At 41.7% G+C, this 18,320-nt stretch overlaps 1 protein-coding gene across 1 annotated transcript in view; it reads left to right on the top strand.

Moving 5' to 3' along the window:
• LOC141001305 (NT-3 growth factor receptor-like) overlaps positions 1–18,320 on the top strand; it is a 174,060-nt gene that overhangs the window by 100,858 nt on the left and 54,882 nt on the right. Inside the window, exons 12-14 of the mRNA XM_073472333.1 lie at positions 4,713–4,815; positions 6,120–6,308; positions 10,039–10,169. Of these exons, the coding sequence (XP_073328434.1) occupies positions 4,713–4,815; positions 6,120–6,308; positions 10,039–10,169 (423 nt within the window). The remainder of the gene's footprint in view (positions 1–4,712; positions 4,816–6,119; positions 6,309–10,038; positions 10,170–18,320) is intronic.

The following is an 18,320-nucleotide window of genomic DNA, read 5'->3' as shown; positions in this document are numbered from 1 at the left end:
CTTCTCAGGCTATTGTCGCCGCTTCATTAAGGGCTATTCAGTCATATTGCGGCCACTCAATGAACTGACCCGTGGATACCCACCACTGCGCAAAAGTGCAAAGGTCAAAGTGAGACCTCATGAGTATTTTGACTCCAGACAGCCAGAGGAACGATGGACACCTCACTGTCAGAAAGCCTTTGAGACCATCATCGATAAGCTTACCTCAGCCCCTGTTCTCAGGTTCGCAGATCCAAAGCAGCCATACATCCTGCATATGGATGCCAGCACTACTGGTTTACGAGCAGCTTTATACCAAGAACAGGAGGGACAACTTTGAGCCATTGCTTTTGCTAGTCGAGGTTTGTCATGAAGTGAGTCACGGTACCCAGCCCACAAACTGGAGTTTCTTGCTTTAAAATGGTCTGTGACAGAGAAGTTCCACGACTATTTATATAGCAGCCAGTTCACTGTTGTAACAGACAGTAACCCTTTAACTTACATACTCACCTCTGCTAAGTTAGACACCAACAACTACCGATTGCTTGCAGTGCTGTCTAACTACTTGTTTACACTCCAGTACAGGGCAGGTAAACAAAATCAGGATGCGGACGGTCTTTCCAGACGACCTCATGGGGAGCTGCTAAATGATGCTCAGTCAAGGAAGGAGCAAGAGGCTGCCAGAACCAGCTTATTAAAATCCCTGACTCCTGTTCAGATGATTCTGGTATTACTCTTGTTGAGTCTCTGGCAGTCTCTGCCGATGCTGTTCCTGAAAGTTATGCGTCAGAGAACCACCATGGCTTACCAACCATCCCTTCTTTGTCCCATGCTGAGCTTAAGGACAAACAAAGAATTGATCCAACAATCAGAGAAGTGATAGCTCAAGTGGAATTTGGAGAGACACCTCCTCCTACTGTGCTTAAGGAACTCCCTGATCTTCCACTTCTGTTAAGGGAGCTAAATCGCTTGGAGTTACATGATGAGGTGTTATACCAGAAAAGACAAGATGCTGACAAAGTCACATATCAGTTAGTTCTTCCTGAAGAGCTCAGAGCCGCAGTGCTACACAGTTTGCACAACGATATGGGGCATATGGGCATTGACAGAACTCTAGATCTTGTCAGAACTAGTTTCTATTGGCCGAGAATGTCTTCTAATGTGGAACAAAAAATGAAAACGTGATCGCTGCACACACCGAAAGACTCTACCTGAAAAGGCAGCCACCCTTGTAAACATCAAGACTTCCAGACCATTAGAACTAGTATGCATGGATTTCCTGAGTCTGGAACCTGATAGCAGTAACACCAAAGACATTCTTGTAATGACTGACCATTTTACCAAATATGCAATCGCCATGCCCACACCCAATCAGAAAGCTAAAACTGTCGCAAAATGTTTGTGGGACAACTTCCTGATCCATCATGGCATACCAGAATGGCTACATGGTGACCAAGTTCCTGACTTTGAGTCTAAGCTGATCAAGGAGCTGTGTGAAGTTTCAGGGATCCAGAAAATCAGAACCACCCCCTACCACCCAAGGGGGGTAACCCTGTGGAGAGATTCAACAGAACATTGCTGAGCATGTTAGGTACTCTAGAGAACAAGCAAAAGGCACATTGGCGAGACTTTGTGAAACCTTTATTACACACTTATAATTGCACTCGCAATGATGTTACAGGGTTCACTCCCTATGAGCTAATGTTCGGACGCAAGCCCAGATTGCCTGTAGATCTAGCTTTTGGACTACCCTTGAAGGGAGACCAGCAAAAGTCTCATTTACAGTATGTGCAGAATCCCAAATCCTGCTTGGAAGAAAGCTACAAATTAGCTTCCAGAAATGCACAGAAAGTTGCTGACAAAAACAAGGCCCGACTTGACAAAAAAGTGACAGTCTCTGATCTTGAACCTGGGGATAGGATCTTTGTAAAAAAAATGTGCGACTACGTGGAAAGCATAAACTTGCAGAGAAGTGGGATACTGACATCCATGTTGTGATCGAACTTGCTGGAGACTTAACAGTCTACACTGTAAAACCCGAAGGCAAAGATGGCCCTACCCGCACATTGCATAGAGATCTCTTGCTTCCCTGTAACTTCCTTCCTCCTAACAGTGAGGAAAAGCCATCTACACCCAAACCTGTCTGTCGGCCTCGAACACGCCAAACAGCAGCTGTTAAGAACACAGATTCAACTGATTCAGGTGATGCTGAGGAAGAGTTTTTAGTCTCTTGGATTGAGGAGCCCCCATCCTAGAGTAATGCTAGATTGACTACTGTCTTGAAGTATCCTACACCTGCAAAAGAGAATGATACCAATGCTTAACCTAAGTCTGATCCTGTTCCGTTTGATCCTGACTTCTTGTTGGAGCAACCTTCAGTTGATCAGTCGGTATAAGAACCTCACTTAACTGAAACTGCAGACACCATAAAACCTGACTCAGCCGATGTTTCTGATGTTGACACTACAGCCACTTACCTTCAGACAAGCAATCAGTGGACATGCTATGTCAACTGAGACTGTGGATAGAGATCCACCACAGACCGGTGACAATCCTGATAACTCAAACACTCTGCCAGAGAGTCCAACTCAGTCCTCTGATTCTTCTGGAAAGGGAAAGGGAACCCAGATCTTTGAGCAACCTGAAGTTCTATGAGACGATGAACCCATTACATCTCAACCTCTGAGGAGGTCAGAGAGAAACCGACAACCATCACAGAGACTTGACTATCAAGATCTTGGAAACCCCTTAATCACTGTAGTGAAGTCCTTGTTCCATGGCTTAAGTACAGCCTTTGACCCTTTGAGTAATAATAATAGCGCTTTTGTGACATCACTCCCACTACAAACACATGCAACGGGACGTGCATGATGTCTAAAGGGGAAGGGTGTAACCTTGTAGAATCGAAGATTCCTTATTTTCTATAAAGATAAATATCATTTAAAATTTTATAATTTTATTTTCCTGCTACTTTCAGGTTCACCAAACTATGCTTAATTGAAGTTATTTGGTTGATTTAGGTGCCTGTCAAGTTTATTTCATTGTTATTGGCCAAATCATGCAGTAATTAAGTGCTATAGGAGGGAGGAAGCAAGTCCCACCCTCTTTCAGGTAGCAAGTGCGGTTGTACGCGCAGACACACCGGAGCAGCGAAAGAAACACGCACATGCGAATGAGTGAGAAAGGACAGATAATTCTCTGTCGGTTTTTATGCACACAATTTGGTTGTAACCATTTAAAAGTGTTTGAAAGTGATACCAGAGGTGACTGAGATGACCCGAAGCCTGTGGATGTGGGTTTTACTGTATGCGGACAGTCTTGTGAGTCAGTTTTAGCAAAGCTAATGTTGCTAATGACGGTAACCTGTGTCGCTCTGTCATGCTGCATAATAGTGTGTGTGTGTGTGTGTGTGTGTGTGTGTGTGTGTGTGTGTGTGTGTGTGTCAGCTTTCTAGCTAATGTGCTACATGTAAAACGTGATGGTTACTGCGTGATTTGTTAAAAGCTTTTTTTCATTAAAGGGCTCATATTTCAGTGTTAATATGAAGGAAATGAATGTGAACCGCAGCTCTTTTGTTTAAATTGTAAATGATTTGGTATTTTTGAGTACATTTAATATCTTAAGTATCCTGTAAAAAGGGGTTGGTTAAAAATAGAGTTCATTAAGAGTATGAGAAAAGGTTAAAAGGTGTTAAGGTAAAACTATGACCTTAAGCAAGATTTAAAGGCTTTAGAAATGTTATGTTGAATTGTATTTCATTTCATGATGTAAAAACAAGCACATAAAGAAATTCATGGTTAGCATTAGTAATCATAATTTCATGGTTAAAAGCTAAAAACAATTCATTATTCATATAGTATGGATTAAATACATTCCATAAAATAATGTGGGTTGAAGCTACTATTATCACAGAACTATATGATAAAGATAGTTACTACTGTGTTTTCTGAGATTTTTGTGTTCTTAGATTTAATCCAAGATATGGCCATAAGTGATTATAATTTTATAACTGTATACAATAAGGTTTTATATTGTTATAGAGGCTAGGTTTTTGATACCACTGGAAACCGGAAAACTTGGATTTGGGAAACCGGACACTGGATTTTCTCCCTGACGAGGGAGATGGTGAGCTACTGGGAAATCTGACTGCTTTATCCATCAGAGAGGCGACCCATACATTCCTTCTTCAAAGTACAAAGTCACCAGTGTGGTAGGATTTGTCACGACTCATCCTGATGCTGACTTATTACAAATAGGGTGCACCCAGAAGAACAAAAAGACACTTTCAGAAACTTGAATTAACTCTTTTACTAGGACGACTATAAGACTTGACTGAAAGACACTGCGCAGAACTATAAACTGTTGGAATTGAAATCTGAGTTGAAAAATTGAACTTTTGTTAAAGAGAACTGATGAATGTATTTTTTTTATAGATATGCCAGCTGCTAAGTTGTAAACATTAACTTTTTTTTCTATGTTCTTTCTAAAAGGTATTCAAATACAAGGTGTTTAACTAAAGCTCATCTCCTGGTCTGTGTTACTACTCTCTGACTATTGCACAGCACAGCATTTGCCTCCACGAACCTAGACACTGGTCCACAGTCCAGCTAACTGATTAGAGGTTACCTTGGGTCCTTAACCCTTACAGTCTGGTTAGCGGGGTTACATGTGCATCTGTGATGACTTGTGTAACATTTTTTTCCTTTTGTCTTCTTTCCCCTTTTTGTCAGTAGATCTCCATAGCAGTAGGCCTGGCAGGGTGTGCCTGTTTGATGCTGGTGGTTCTCTTCCTACTCATCAACAAGTATGGACGACACTCTAAGTTTGGAATGAAGGGTAAGCAGCCAGTGTATCTATTTCTTGTCTTTCTGAAGATTTGTCATGTCCTCCTTATTCCTGCTGAAAATGCAGCGTAAATGATAAAAATGCCCCTAGCTGGAACTGCAGAAATTGCCTCATACTGCCTTGCGAAAAGTAAGGATTCAAACCCAGTGATCTTGTGGTCCAATATTTTAACATGTCTAAGCCCTGCAGTGTCTGTCAAACTGGCAAAGAGAGTCTGACAGTTTCTTGCACTCCAGTCCTGTGGTTCTAGTGGTTAAGACATGGCTACAGGTGTCATCAATCATCCAATCAACCATGTGTATGCATGTGTGAAGGGAATACTTTTTTGACATTTTTCCTAAAGTGAGGAGATGAGGAATCAAACTTCTGACCATGGGATCATGAGCCATGTGCTTTACCCCTCTGTCACAGTATAGTCTGCATTCACACATAGAGATTTAGACAATACAATGCGCATAGGTCCCAAAAAGCATATGCACGAAAAATCACAGCAAACTGCTCTGTACAATGTGATAGAATTTACGTTTCTTTTTTTTTTTTTAGTATTTACATAGTGAGTTTCAAACTGATATTGATTGAACTTAAATATAGAGACTCAGTAAAATCACAATAAAAGTCCAAGTCCATTCCAGTCCAGCGAATTCTGTGCTATGTACCGATTCTTGGCCTCCGTGGCTCCAATGTCACTCCCAGGTCAGCTGCCAGGGCGCTCCGTCACCATCTAAAGATGATTTTGCTGACCAACTGCCGGTGGCAGACACCTACTGCTGCACACGAAAACTCCCCCCTTACTGCTGGTAGCTGGTGCTGCACTGTATTTTGCGGTGACTCTCTAACGGTCATAGCAGTTCAGTCTGTCCATTTATGATTAAATACACACAAATCCATGAAAGTGTAGCCGGGGATTATGAAGGGCACCTATACTTTAAGGAGAATATAAAACAAGTGTCCTGAAGACATAGATGACTGACTGACTGAGAGGTTTTGCACGCAAATCCGGTTGTATCCACATCATTGAGTCATCTACTGCATTTGGTGATTAATCTACTTACAATCATGGAGTATGAATAACTACTACTATTACTTATTTCTCATCTTGTTGACTTCTAAATAAAAAATTCTACGGAAATTATATGAATATGAACAAAAGGATAAAAAGGTGGAAGAAAATTACTTGAAAAAGAAATTAATACATTTCCTCAGCCTTAGGCTTTTGTTTCACCTACTTTGTGTTCTACTCTGACAGTTAAGAGGTATTTATCCAGTCTTTATTCTCTCTCTCACTGTCTTTCTAGGACCAGTAGCAGTGATAAGCGGCGAGGAGGACTCTGCCAGCCCCCTTCATCATGTGAATCATGGGATTATCAGCCCCTGTACGCTGGATGCTGGGTCAGATGCTGTGGTGATTGGGATGACCAGGATCCCCGTCATAGAGAATCCACAATACTTCAGACATGGACACAACTGTAACAAACCCAACACCTGTAAGACCAGACATCCAGATGGACAAACACACTGTACAGATGATCTAATTTGTAGCATAATTATAGAGATCATTCTCAGTTTTCACAGATTTTTTTTATTTATTATATCTGTCAACCTGATTTTACCCATAGTTTATGTCATCATTGCTGAAAAAGTAGAGATTCCTGCTTCAAGATGACACTGATAACATCCTCCTCAGGACAGGGGAAGCATGCTAGCATTTGTGTTATCCACAAAAGACTATTTTGAATAGGATTCTGTCCACTAGTGTACTTTTTCTTCCATGTAAGCACAGCAAAGCTCACAGTAAGTGCTATGTCACATCTTTTTGGTTTGGCTCAGTTAAACTGTTTGTTGGCTGGTGTGAATGCTGCCATTCAAACTCAGCAGGTGAACAAAGAAGAAAAGATTGGTCTAGATCTGCATCTGGTGCAGTTTGTCATACAAACACATATTGGATCAACCACAAAACTGAGACAGTATATGATGTATGTTACATTAGTCTGTCTTCAAATGCTACATTACTATTAAATTTATACAGACCATCTAGAAATTGCAGTAACTGCAATGAAAGCTGCTTGCCAACATACATTTACTGTATGTGCGTGTGTTACAACCCCCTTAGGAGGTAGACCAAAAGAGGGCTAACATAAAACAACCAAGCAAGTTGCAGTTTAAAGGAAGATACATTCATTAATCGAACAAAACCCAAATAAAGGGAAAAATCCCTAAACAATCAAACAAACAAACAAACTGATGGGCCAACCAAAATAAACAAAAGAAGGGCAGCCTCCCAGACTAACCCACCAGGGCCGTCAGAGCTGGGGGCTGACCCTCTACCCTAACACAAGGAAACAACTAAACCTAACTGAAACAAAGCCATGAAAACTAGACTACCGCACCCATCAGATAAACATAAAAACAAAACATAATTCCACAGCCAGCCTCCAGGCTGACTGACTCAGGTGGAATGGAGAGAGCCAGAGCCTAGTGCCCTACCCCCTCTTATTGGTTATTCGTAATCAGCCAGACAGCCATCACCTGGAAAGGCAGGTCATTCAAGATTTTTTTCTGACCACATTTCTTCCTTGAAGATGATGGTTCACCACTATCCTTCCAGGTTTTAATGATGCGTTGGACAGTCCTTAACCCAATTTTAGTAGTTTCAGCAATCTCCTTAGTTGTTTTCTTGATGCAGGCCGATAATTTGACCCTTCTAAACAGAGTAACATTTACACGACCACAGGATATGTATTCCCACATGGTTGTTTAAGAAATGATAAGCTACTCGCTGCACCAGTCAGGGTTCAATAAGTTGTCGCCGAAACATATTAATCACTGCAGTAATTATCCAAAGGAAGGCTCTGACCTATTTGCTTAGTTAAATCCAGGTGGCGACTTTTTTTGGCCAGGCAGTGTATCCATAGTGGTATCTTAACTATTTGTTTATTTGTCCAGGTTTCAAGATGTCAGTGATATTTCTGCCTCCACCCCTATACAGTGGAGGTGAATTTAATTGTCACTCAGAGCATTTTTTATGACAGTTAAAAAATTAAATTACAAGATGTCTTTTCGGATACAATGTCCAGGTTACTTCAGATTATCCAGACCTCACTGTCAACAGTTTTCTGTTTCTGTAGCTGAAAGTAGTTGACAGGTGAAACTCGAAAAATTAGAATATCGTGCAAAAGTTCATTTATTTCAGTAATTCAACTTAAAAGGTGAAACTAATATATTATATAGACTCATTACATGCAAAGCGAGATATTTCAAGCCTTTATTTGTTATAATTTTGATGATTATGGCTTACAGCTTATGAAAACCCCACATTCAAAATCTCAGCAAATTAGAATATTACATGAAATTAATAAAAAAAGGATTTTAAATAAAGAAATGTCGGCCCTCTGAAAAGTATAATCATGCATATGTACTCAGTACTTGGTTTGGGCCTCTTTTGCATGAATTACTGCCTCAATGCGGCGTGGCATGGATGCTATCAGCCTGTGGCACTGCTGAGGTGTTATGGAAGACCAAGATGCTTCAATAGCAGCCTTCAGCTCTACTGCATTGTTCGGTCTCATGTCTCTCATCTTTCTCTTGGCAATGCCCCATAGATTCTCTATGGGTTCAGGTCAGGCGAGTTTGCTGGCCAATCAAGCACAGTAATCCCATGGTCATTGAACCAGGTTTTGGTACTTTTGGCAGTGTGGGCAGGTGCCAAGTCCTGCTGGAAAATGAAGTCAGCATCTCCATAAAGCTTGTCTGCTGAAGGAAGCATGAAGTGCTCTAAAATGTCCTGGTAGACGGTTGCGTTGACTCTGGACTCAATAAAGCACAGTGGACCAACACCAGCAGATGACATGGCTCCCCAAATCAACACAGACTGTGGAAACTTCCCACTGGACTTCAAGCATCTTGGATTGTGTGTCTCTCCATTCTTCCTCCAGACTCTGGGACCTTGGTTTCCAAATGAGATGCAAAATTGAGGACTTTGGACCACTGAGCAACAGACCAGTTCTTTTTTTCTTTAGCCCAGGTAAGACGCTTCTGATGTTGTTTGTTGTTCAGGAGCAGCTTGACAAGAGGAATACGACATTTGAAGCCCATGTCCAGGATCTGTCTGTGTGTGGTGGCTCATGATGCAGTAACTTCAGCCTCAGTCCACTCCTTTTGAAGCTCCCCCACACTTTTGAATGGCCTTTTCCTGACAATCTTCTCCAGGCTGCAGTCATCCCTGCTGCTTATGCACCTTTTTCTTCCACACTTTTCCCTTCCACTTAACTTTCTATTAATGTGCTTTGATACAGCGATTTGAGAACATCCAACTTCTTTTGCAATTACCTTTTGAGGCTTTCCCTCCTTGTGGAGGGTGTCAGTGATGGTTTTCTGCACTGTCAGGTCAGCAGTCTTCCCCATGATTGTGAATTCTACTGAACCAGACTGAGAGAACATTTAAAGGCTCAGCAACCCATTGCAGGTGTTTTGGATTAATTGGCTGATTAGAGTGTGACACTTTGAGCCTACAATATTGAACCTTTTCACAATATTCTAATTTTCTGAGATTTTGAATTTGGGGTTTTCATAAGCTGTAAGCCATAATAATCAAAATTATAACAAATAAAGGCTTGAAATATCTCACTTTGCATGTAATGAGTCTATAATATATTAGTTTCACCTTTTAAGTTGAATTACTGAAATAAATGAACTTTTGCACCATATTTTATATATCTCTATATATATATATATATATATATATATATATATATATATATATATATATATATATATATATATATATATAATATGGTGCAAAAGTGAAAGTATATATTGTGAATGAATATATATATATATATATATATATATATATATATATATATATATATATATATATATATATATATATATATAAATAATATGGTGCAAAAGTGAAAGTATATATTGTGAATGAATATATATATATATATATATATATATATATATATATATATATATATATATATATATATATATATATATATATATAAATAAATAAATAAATAAATAAAAGCTTTTAATTGCAGTGGAAGGATTCCTGGGAATTAAAGGTAACAGGCTTCACCAGACTGCAGAACTACAGCAGGGATAATGCAAGCACTGTGAATGAATATTAGGAAGGTTTTTTAAGTGGCTGAGTGCTAGCATGTGATTTATAATGGGTGTAAAAGTTGCCCCTCTGTGTCTGTCTCTCAGATGTTCAGCATATTAAAAGGAGAGAAATTATTTTGAAGAGGGAGCTCGGAGAGGGAGCCTTTGGCAAGGTCTTCCTTGCTGAATGTTACAACCTGAGCCCCAACAAGGACAAGATGCTGGTAGCTGTAAAGGTAAGAGATACGTTGGTCAACAGGGCAAAATGTATTAGTTTCACAATAACGCCTCTTAAATTGTGAGATGTCTGCAATTTTTTTTGGCCTATTCTTTTCTATTGCCTGCGTCCACATCACGTGACAAAAAACATGGCTGCCATTCCTTTTATTTCTAGTGATAAATGCAATATTTTAAGATAGGTATTACATTAAAATGTGTTTTGATGACATTTTTATTGAGAAATATGCACTTTATTTTTATAATCCTCGCTCAGTGAATGTATGTGGTCTTTAGTTATCTCTTTCACCTCATACTTGATCTCCATTTACAGTTAAAAGAGCTACAATTGGAGGATAGTAAAAGGACAAATTCTAAAATTAAAATGGGAGAAAAAAAATAGTATTAGTAACAGTAAAAAAAGTATTATGAAATAGGAGGCAAATTAGCTAAATATCTAGCGTACAAACTATGCAAACAGCAAGGGTAAAACACAATCTACAAAATAAAAGATCCCAGAACAAAAAATATAGAATACAAAAAGGGGAAAATTAAATAGAGTTTTGAAACATACTATCTCACCCTATTTTCGCAACCCTGAACTGGATCTTCCCTCACTAAAAAGTCAACAAAACGAAAATTTCTAATTTAAAGACAGGTAAGTCAACAGGCTCAGATGGGTTTACCACAGAGCTATAAGCTCAATATATCGAAAACCCAAGTGATGACTTTAAACTTCACAGTCACAAAGAATCTGCATGCCAAATATAATGTCCGGTGTCACTATCATCGAAGATAAAATCAGACAAGCATTGATGGAACCATATCCCCTATTTAAGTTTGAATTCAAGGATAGCAGCAATAAATGAATATCCTCCCTAGACTTCTATACATATTTAGGAACTTACCAGTGGAGGTGAAAGATATCCAATCTAGGGAGTGGGACAATTGGATCTTGCGCTTTATTTGGCAAGAACAGAGACAAAGAATGCAATTCATTACTTTAAAATTAGAAAAAGAAAGAGGAGGAATGGCTCTTCTGCTCCTGATTAAGAAACTATTTATTTGCTTCATAACTAACCCTTTTGCTATTTTGATATTATATTATATCAGGAATATAAAGCCAGATGTAAAGGATGAGAAGCGGGATTGACAACTAACTTTCCTATTAAAAAACACAATAGCGGATAGAGGCCTAGCAGCCCAACTAGAAGAGAGAAATAACTAAGAATATGGCAAAAGGTGGTTAAGTTGTGTGGAATCCATAAAATGAATTTGTTCCCAACAGAGGAGATACAAGATTTGAATCCTGGATAGAGAAAGGACGTACAACTTATTTTTCATTTACACACAAAAATATATTACAAAGTTTTCAATCCTTGAAAGATAAGCATGACTTAGAACAGAAGGGTTTTTTCAGGTACCCTCAAGTAGGGCTGCCCGATAAATCGAATTTTCATCGTCATCGCGATATGAACATGTACGATAAACACATCGCAAAAGACTGCCTGACACGCTATGAATAAGAAAAAGCATTTTGTTTACATGCGCCATGCATGCACCGTGAGCATGCCAACATTTAGCCTATCAGACAGAGCCCTGGATACAAGGGCCAATCAGATGAAGCCCCAGCTAGCCGTTAGCTACCCTGACAAAATTAATCGGCATCAGTTTGGTGGTGATTGCCAGGTTATGATGGCTGAGGGAGGAGAAAAAAGCGATGAAAATGTGGTCGACAAAGACCTTGTGGTGAAAAGAAACGGCACTTCTGCTATATGAACTTATTTTGGATTCAGGAGAGACGACGTTGTAACGTGGGCTGGTGAAGGGGAAGGTGATGGTCCACTTTAGTGCAGTTGCTCTGGTTACTCAAGAGACGGCAGGCAACATGTGGGGGTTTCCGCACGGTTTGCCACACTGACCATACCATGCCAGGTCTCTACGGCACTAATGTTACAGGCATACATGCAAATGAACACAGGCTGAGGTTCTTCTACCAACACTTCACAAAATAAAGACAAAATAAAAAGGGAAGTCTTCGCTCTGTTAGCGGTATCCTTTCTCATGAGGAGCGGAAGTACACCTGCTCTTCTTCATCGTACAGGTTACATTACCCACTAAACAAAAGGAGGCGCCACCTAGTGCCGCTACATTAAATAACTGACTGTCACAACGTGTTACAATGACAGGTACTGTGTGAGCACATCAGCACATCTGGGAATGTGGTAACAACCTAACAAAGTTAACATGCTGGTTTTCTTGGCCAAGAACTTGTGTTAAGGGAATAACTAAGGTTGTAACTTGCCCTAACGGGTAGATATTTTTTCCTGATTTTATTTTCTCTTGATTTAGTGGGCTGGCCCTACTCTATTTCGGTTTTGTTCCTCATACTATAGATCTCTGCACCTTGTTAGGCAGAGTCAAGGGCCTTGATGATTGTGATGAGACATTACAGTTAATTTAAAGTGCCATGTTTTAATTTATATTTATTTAATTATTTAAGTTGTTTCCCCCTGGATGTTTTATTTATTTCAACTCTGCATGGTAAGAGATGTTTTGGTTGAGTTTGCAAGAAAATAGTTTAAAGGGAGCAGGGGAAATTAAACTTTAATTTCATATAGGTATAATGTCTTATTTAAATTAACGTTCTGCTTAATTGGTTGGGTATTCATGTGCAGTTTGTTCAATAAAAGCATGTTCGAAATAATTTATTTCATTCTTTATTCAGTGGACATTGGCTATTCAATGTTTGGGGTCTATGTTAGCAGTGTACCTATTAATGCGGAAACACTATTATTAACTGTATAGTTAATAATATGCAAACTTCAATATTTGTTTACTTATCGCAAGTTATATCGTCATTGCAATATTGAACAGTGTTATCGCACATCGCAGATTTTCGTCATATCGTGCAGGCCTACCCTCAAGTAAGACATTACTTAAATGAGAAGTGCAGACAGACAGACTTTACAACTGCAGAATCTGACTTCTATAATATCCTGAATTCAGCAACTAATTCAACACCAACTAAACCAATCTCCTTACTGTATCATGCTCTGATGAATGCTAGAAATGTAAACACTGGATATATCAAAGAAAAGTGGGAAAAAGAGGCAGGAATAGAACTCTTGGGGGAGGGTTGGGTAGAAATGTGCAGCTTTCAATCGTCCTCAACTCTAGGTCCTTTAGATTGGAGAGAACACTACTGAAAGAATATTCTGATATATTTTAAGACCCCACACCAAGAAAAATTAAAGAATACAAACCTGAAGTGTTGGACTGTAAATCCAGTGCGACTTCCGCACCACGAGGTGTCGCTGTACCGCTACCTCACGGCAAGGCGTTTGCACTCTTCTTCTTCTCTTTTTTTTCCCGGCGGTTGCAGTAAGGAAGTGGAGCCGGGGAAAAAAAACAAGCAAGCATGGCAGGTAACGTTAAACTAGAGACGCCCTCAAACTTTAAGGCAGATGTTTGGAGGTACTTTGGATTCCAAAGGAAAGGAGAAACTAACACAAATGAGCTGGACAAAGAGTATGCGCTTTGCAAACGCTGTTTCGCTACCATTAGATATTCGGGTAACACAACAAACTTGCGAACTCATTTAGCACGACACCACCCCGACATATTAGCAGAGCCACAGCCGCCGAAACCTGCCAATCCGAAGCAGACTACAGTACTGGACAGTGCCAAAGTCCTCCCTTCTACTTCAACTCGAGCCCGGAGGATCACGGAGGCGATGGTGCATTTCCTTTGTAAGGATTTGCGTCCCTACAACGTTGTGGAGAACGTCGGCTTAAGGTGGATGGTGCATACTTTGGAGCCGCGCTATGCAACATAAGTACATGGCTAACGTAGCTGTGCCAAAAATGTATGAAGAGGTGAAAGAGATCGTAAAAACAGCTCTTAGCTCTGCTCCGAGAGTCGCATTGTCCTTTGACGGTTGGACATCACGAGCCACCGAGTCGTATGTTACAATAACGGCGCACCACATTAATGACGAATGGGAGCTGGTAACACAGGTGTTGCAGACGAGGGTGATGTATGAGAGCCACACTGGCAGCAACATCGCGGCTCTACTGAGAAGTGCAGTGGAGGAATGGGGCTTACAAGATAGATAGATAGATCATGCTGCTGTATCAAACTCCATATTTCTTTGCTCTTTGTAGATTATACTGGCCTTTTTCTCCCAAATAGAGACCTAACAAGTTTCTTTGAGAACTAAATCATTAAGTACTGAATTTGGTTTCATACAAATAAGTTGTTACTAAATGTCAAAAGTCTCATTTCATGTTTGTTGTAGGAAAATAAGAAGCATGACAATGAGCAATGAGCAAGAAATAATCAAAGTTAATTATTTCTTAGTTAATAATAATCATAATCATGATAATAATAAATATCTTGTGGAATTAAAATTGGTATTTATTGGATGCTTCCACGTGACAAAAAGAGACCTTGAAATGCTTTGCTGTCAAAATAATTTGATTTGGAACATTAATGTTCACGCTTAAAAACTGATGTTCATATGACAATTTATCTATATGTTAACTCTATATTTATATTGGGACATTTTGTGAATTCTAGTATTTAAAATGTATTGATGTTTGATTGTTTGACCATCCATCCATCCATCGTCATCCCCTTATCTTGGGTCAGGTCACAGTGCCAACAGGCTCAGTAGGGTATTCTAGACGTCCCTCTCCCCAGCAACGCTTTCAAGATCCTTCTGGGGGATCCCAAAGCTTTCCCAGGCCAGACGAAATATATATTCTCTCCAGCAAGTTTTTGGTCTCCTCCCAGTTGGTCATGCTCGGAAAACCTCCAAAGGGAGGCACCCAAGAGGCATCCCAGTCAGATGCCCAAACCACCTCACCTGGCTCCTCTAAGGCTGAGTCCAGCCACCCTACAGGAGGAAACTCATTTTGCGCACTTCTTTCGGTCACTACCCACAGTTCATGACCATAGTTGAGGGTTGGAACATAGATGGACTGGTAAATTGAAAGCTGTGCCTTCCGGCTCAGCTCCCTCTTCACCACAACGGTCCATCAAACCGCCTGTCCATTTCATGCTCCACTTTTCTATCCCTAATGAACAAGATCCCAAGATACTTAAACTCCTTTGCTTGGGGCATGGGCACTCCTCCATTTTCCGGCAGAGAACCATGGCCTTAGGCTTAGAGGTGCTGATCCTCATACCGACCACTTCACACTTGGCTGCAAACCACCCCAGTGCCTGCTGGAGATCACGGACTGAAGAAGCAAGCGCCACGTCATCAGCAAATAGCAGAGACAACTACAATTCTGAAACCCGACAATCCTAACCATGGCTGCGCCTTGAGACGCTGTCCATGAATATCATGAAAGGACTGGGGACAAGGGAGAACTCTGGCAGTGTCCAACACCCACTGGAAACGTGTTCGACTTTGTGCCGAGTAGACGTACACAGCTCTCACTTTGGTTATTCAGCTGGACAGACTCATTCATGTTCAGAATCAGAATCAGAAATCCTTTATTTGTCCCGCAAATGGGGAAATTCCTTAGTCACAGCAGCCAAAGGACAGTATCACACTTAAACAATAATAAAAAGTAAAAAATAAACAATATAATAAGAGATAAGAAATAGAATTAACTCGTATATACATAGTATTTACAATATGAACTTGGTATTTACAATATGACATAGTATTTATAATATGAACAGTGTAAGTATAAACAGTTTGGTATTTTTATTTACAAACAATAAATAATAAATATGGGTATTAAAAATTGTCCAATTAGTGCAAACCAGAAAGTGTGTGGATATGTGTAGAGTTTTGTATTGCACAGTGCACATGTGAGGTCTACTGGGAGCAATGCTGGTTGTACAGTCTAACAGCAGCAGGAAGGAAGGACCTGCGATACCTCTCCTTCACACACTTGGGATGTATCAACCTGTCGCTGAAGGAGCTGACCAGTGCGGTGATAGTGACCTGCAGGGGGTGGGACTCCTTCACCAGCAGCGATGACAGCTTGTCCATCATCCTGCTCTTTGCCACCACCTGCACTGGGTCAAGAGGGCATCCCAGGATGGAGCTGGCCTTCTTGATAAGTTTATCAAGTCTCTTCCTATCTGCTGCCGAGATGCTGCTGCTCCAGCAGACTACTCCATAGAAAATGGCTGATGTCACCACAGAGTCATAGAAAGTTGTCAGGAGTGCCCCCTGCACTCCAAAGGACCTGAGCTTCCTCAGCAGATGGAGTCTGCTCTGACCTTTCTTGTATGTTGCTGCAGTGTGATCAGTCCAGTCCAGTTTATTGTTCAGGTGAACTCCCAGGTGCTTGTAAGACGTCACCATCTCAATGTCCGTTCCCAGGATGTGCACCTGTGTGCAGGGTTTTTGCGCCTGCGGAAATCCACCACCAGCTCTTTGGTCTTCCCGGCGTTGAGCTGGAGGTGGTTCCACTGGCACCAGTCCACAAAGTCCTGAATAAGTTCTCTGTAGGCTCTGTCGTCCCCGTCCCTGATGAGGCCGACAATAGCAGAGTCGTCAGAGAAATTTGTAGATGGCTGTGGGGTGTTTGGTGGGAGAAATCAGCAGTGTACAGGGTGAACAGAAAAGGGGCCAGGACTGTTCCCTGTGGGGCCCCCGTACTGCAGACGACTGTGTCCGACACACAGTCCCGAGTCCTCACATACTGTGGCCGGTTGGTGAGGTAATCGAGGATCCAGGTCGTGAGGTGTTGGTCCACCCCCCGTGAGCTCCAGCTTGTCCCCCAAAAGTGCAGGCTGTATGGTGTTGAAATCACTGGAGAAATCAAAGAACACGAACCTCACAGTGCTTCCAGGCTTATCCAGGTGAGACAGTGATCTGTCCAGGAGGAAGATGATGGCGTCGTTCACTCCGATGCCAGGCTGGTAGGCAAACTGGAGTGGGTCCATAAAAGGACCCACCAGAGGGCGGAGATGGACAAGGACCAGCCGCTCCAGGGTCTTCATCAGGTGTGAAGTGAGAGCAACTGGTCTGTAGTTGTTGAAGTCCTTAGGGTAGGGATCTTTGGTACTGGTACCACGCAGGAGGTTTTCCAGAGCAGTGGCACTTTTCCCAGCTTCAGGCTCATGTTGAAGATGTACTCCACAATCCTGCACAGCTGGTCTGCACAGGACTTGAGGAGCCTGGAGCTGATCCCGTCTGGACCCGTGGCCTTCTTCCCCTTCATCTTCCTCAGTTCATTCCTCACCTGGATAGTGGAGAGGGACAGATTGGAGCAGGGGGGCTGAGTGTCGGGTGGGGGAGGTGGGTGAGTGTCAGGGGGGGCAGTGGGGGGTGTCTGCAGGCTGAAAGCAGTGGAGAGGGAGGTAGAGGTGAGAATGGGACAGGAAACAGGGGGGATGGAAGAGGTGGTGGGGGGCAGCAGAGATGACTGGGCCGGTGTCTGGTCAAACCTATTGAAGAATAGGTTCAGGTCGTTCACCCACGTCTGATCCCCGGCAGACTGAGAGTCTGGTTTCCTCAGCCCTGAGATGGTTTTAAGGCTTTTCCAGACTCCACTGATGTTAGTCTGCTGCAGCTGGACCTCCATCTTCCTCCTGTAGCTGTTCTTCCCCTTTCTGATCTTCTTCCTCAGCTCCCTCTGCACAGCCTTCAGCTCCTCCTTGTTTCCTGACCTAAAGGCCCTCTTTTTCTCCTTAAGGAGAGCCTTTATTTCAGAATTAATCCAGGGTTTGCTGTTAGAAAAACACCGCACAGTCCTGGTGGGTACAGTGTTTTCAACACAGAAGTTTATGTAGTCCGTTATGCAGCCTGTTAAGCTGTCGATGTCCTCCCCATGAGAAACACACAGTTCTTCCCACACAGTTGAGTCAAAGCAGTCCCTCAGAGCCTCTTCAGACTCCTCAGTCCATGTCTTAACTGTGCGGGTCTCCACTGGTTGCCTGTTTACGAGGGGCATGTACATAGGCAGGAGATGAACCAGGTTGTGGTCAGATCTTCCCAGGGGAGGTAGGGAGGATGAGTTGTATGCCTCCTTGCTGTTGGCATAACATAAGTCCAGTGTTTTATTGTCCCTGGTGTGGCAGGTGACATATTGTGTGAATGTGGGCAGGGTGGAGGACAGAGAGGCATGATTGAAATCCCCAGAGATGAGGAAGAGGGCCTGTGGGTGCTGTGTCTGCAGTGAGCTTCAGCAGTGAGCGTC

This window comes from Pagrus major, chromosome 8 (genome assembly GCF_040436345.1).
Source record: "Pagrus major chromosome 8, Pma_NU_1.0".
In the NCBI taxonomy this organism is placed as follows: Eukaryota; Metazoa; Chordata; class Actinopteri; order Spariformes; family Sparidae; genus Pagrus; species Pagrus major.
The sequence above is the reverse complement of the archived record's forward strand: the minus strand, read 5'-3'. Positions and strand labels throughout refer to the sequence as shown.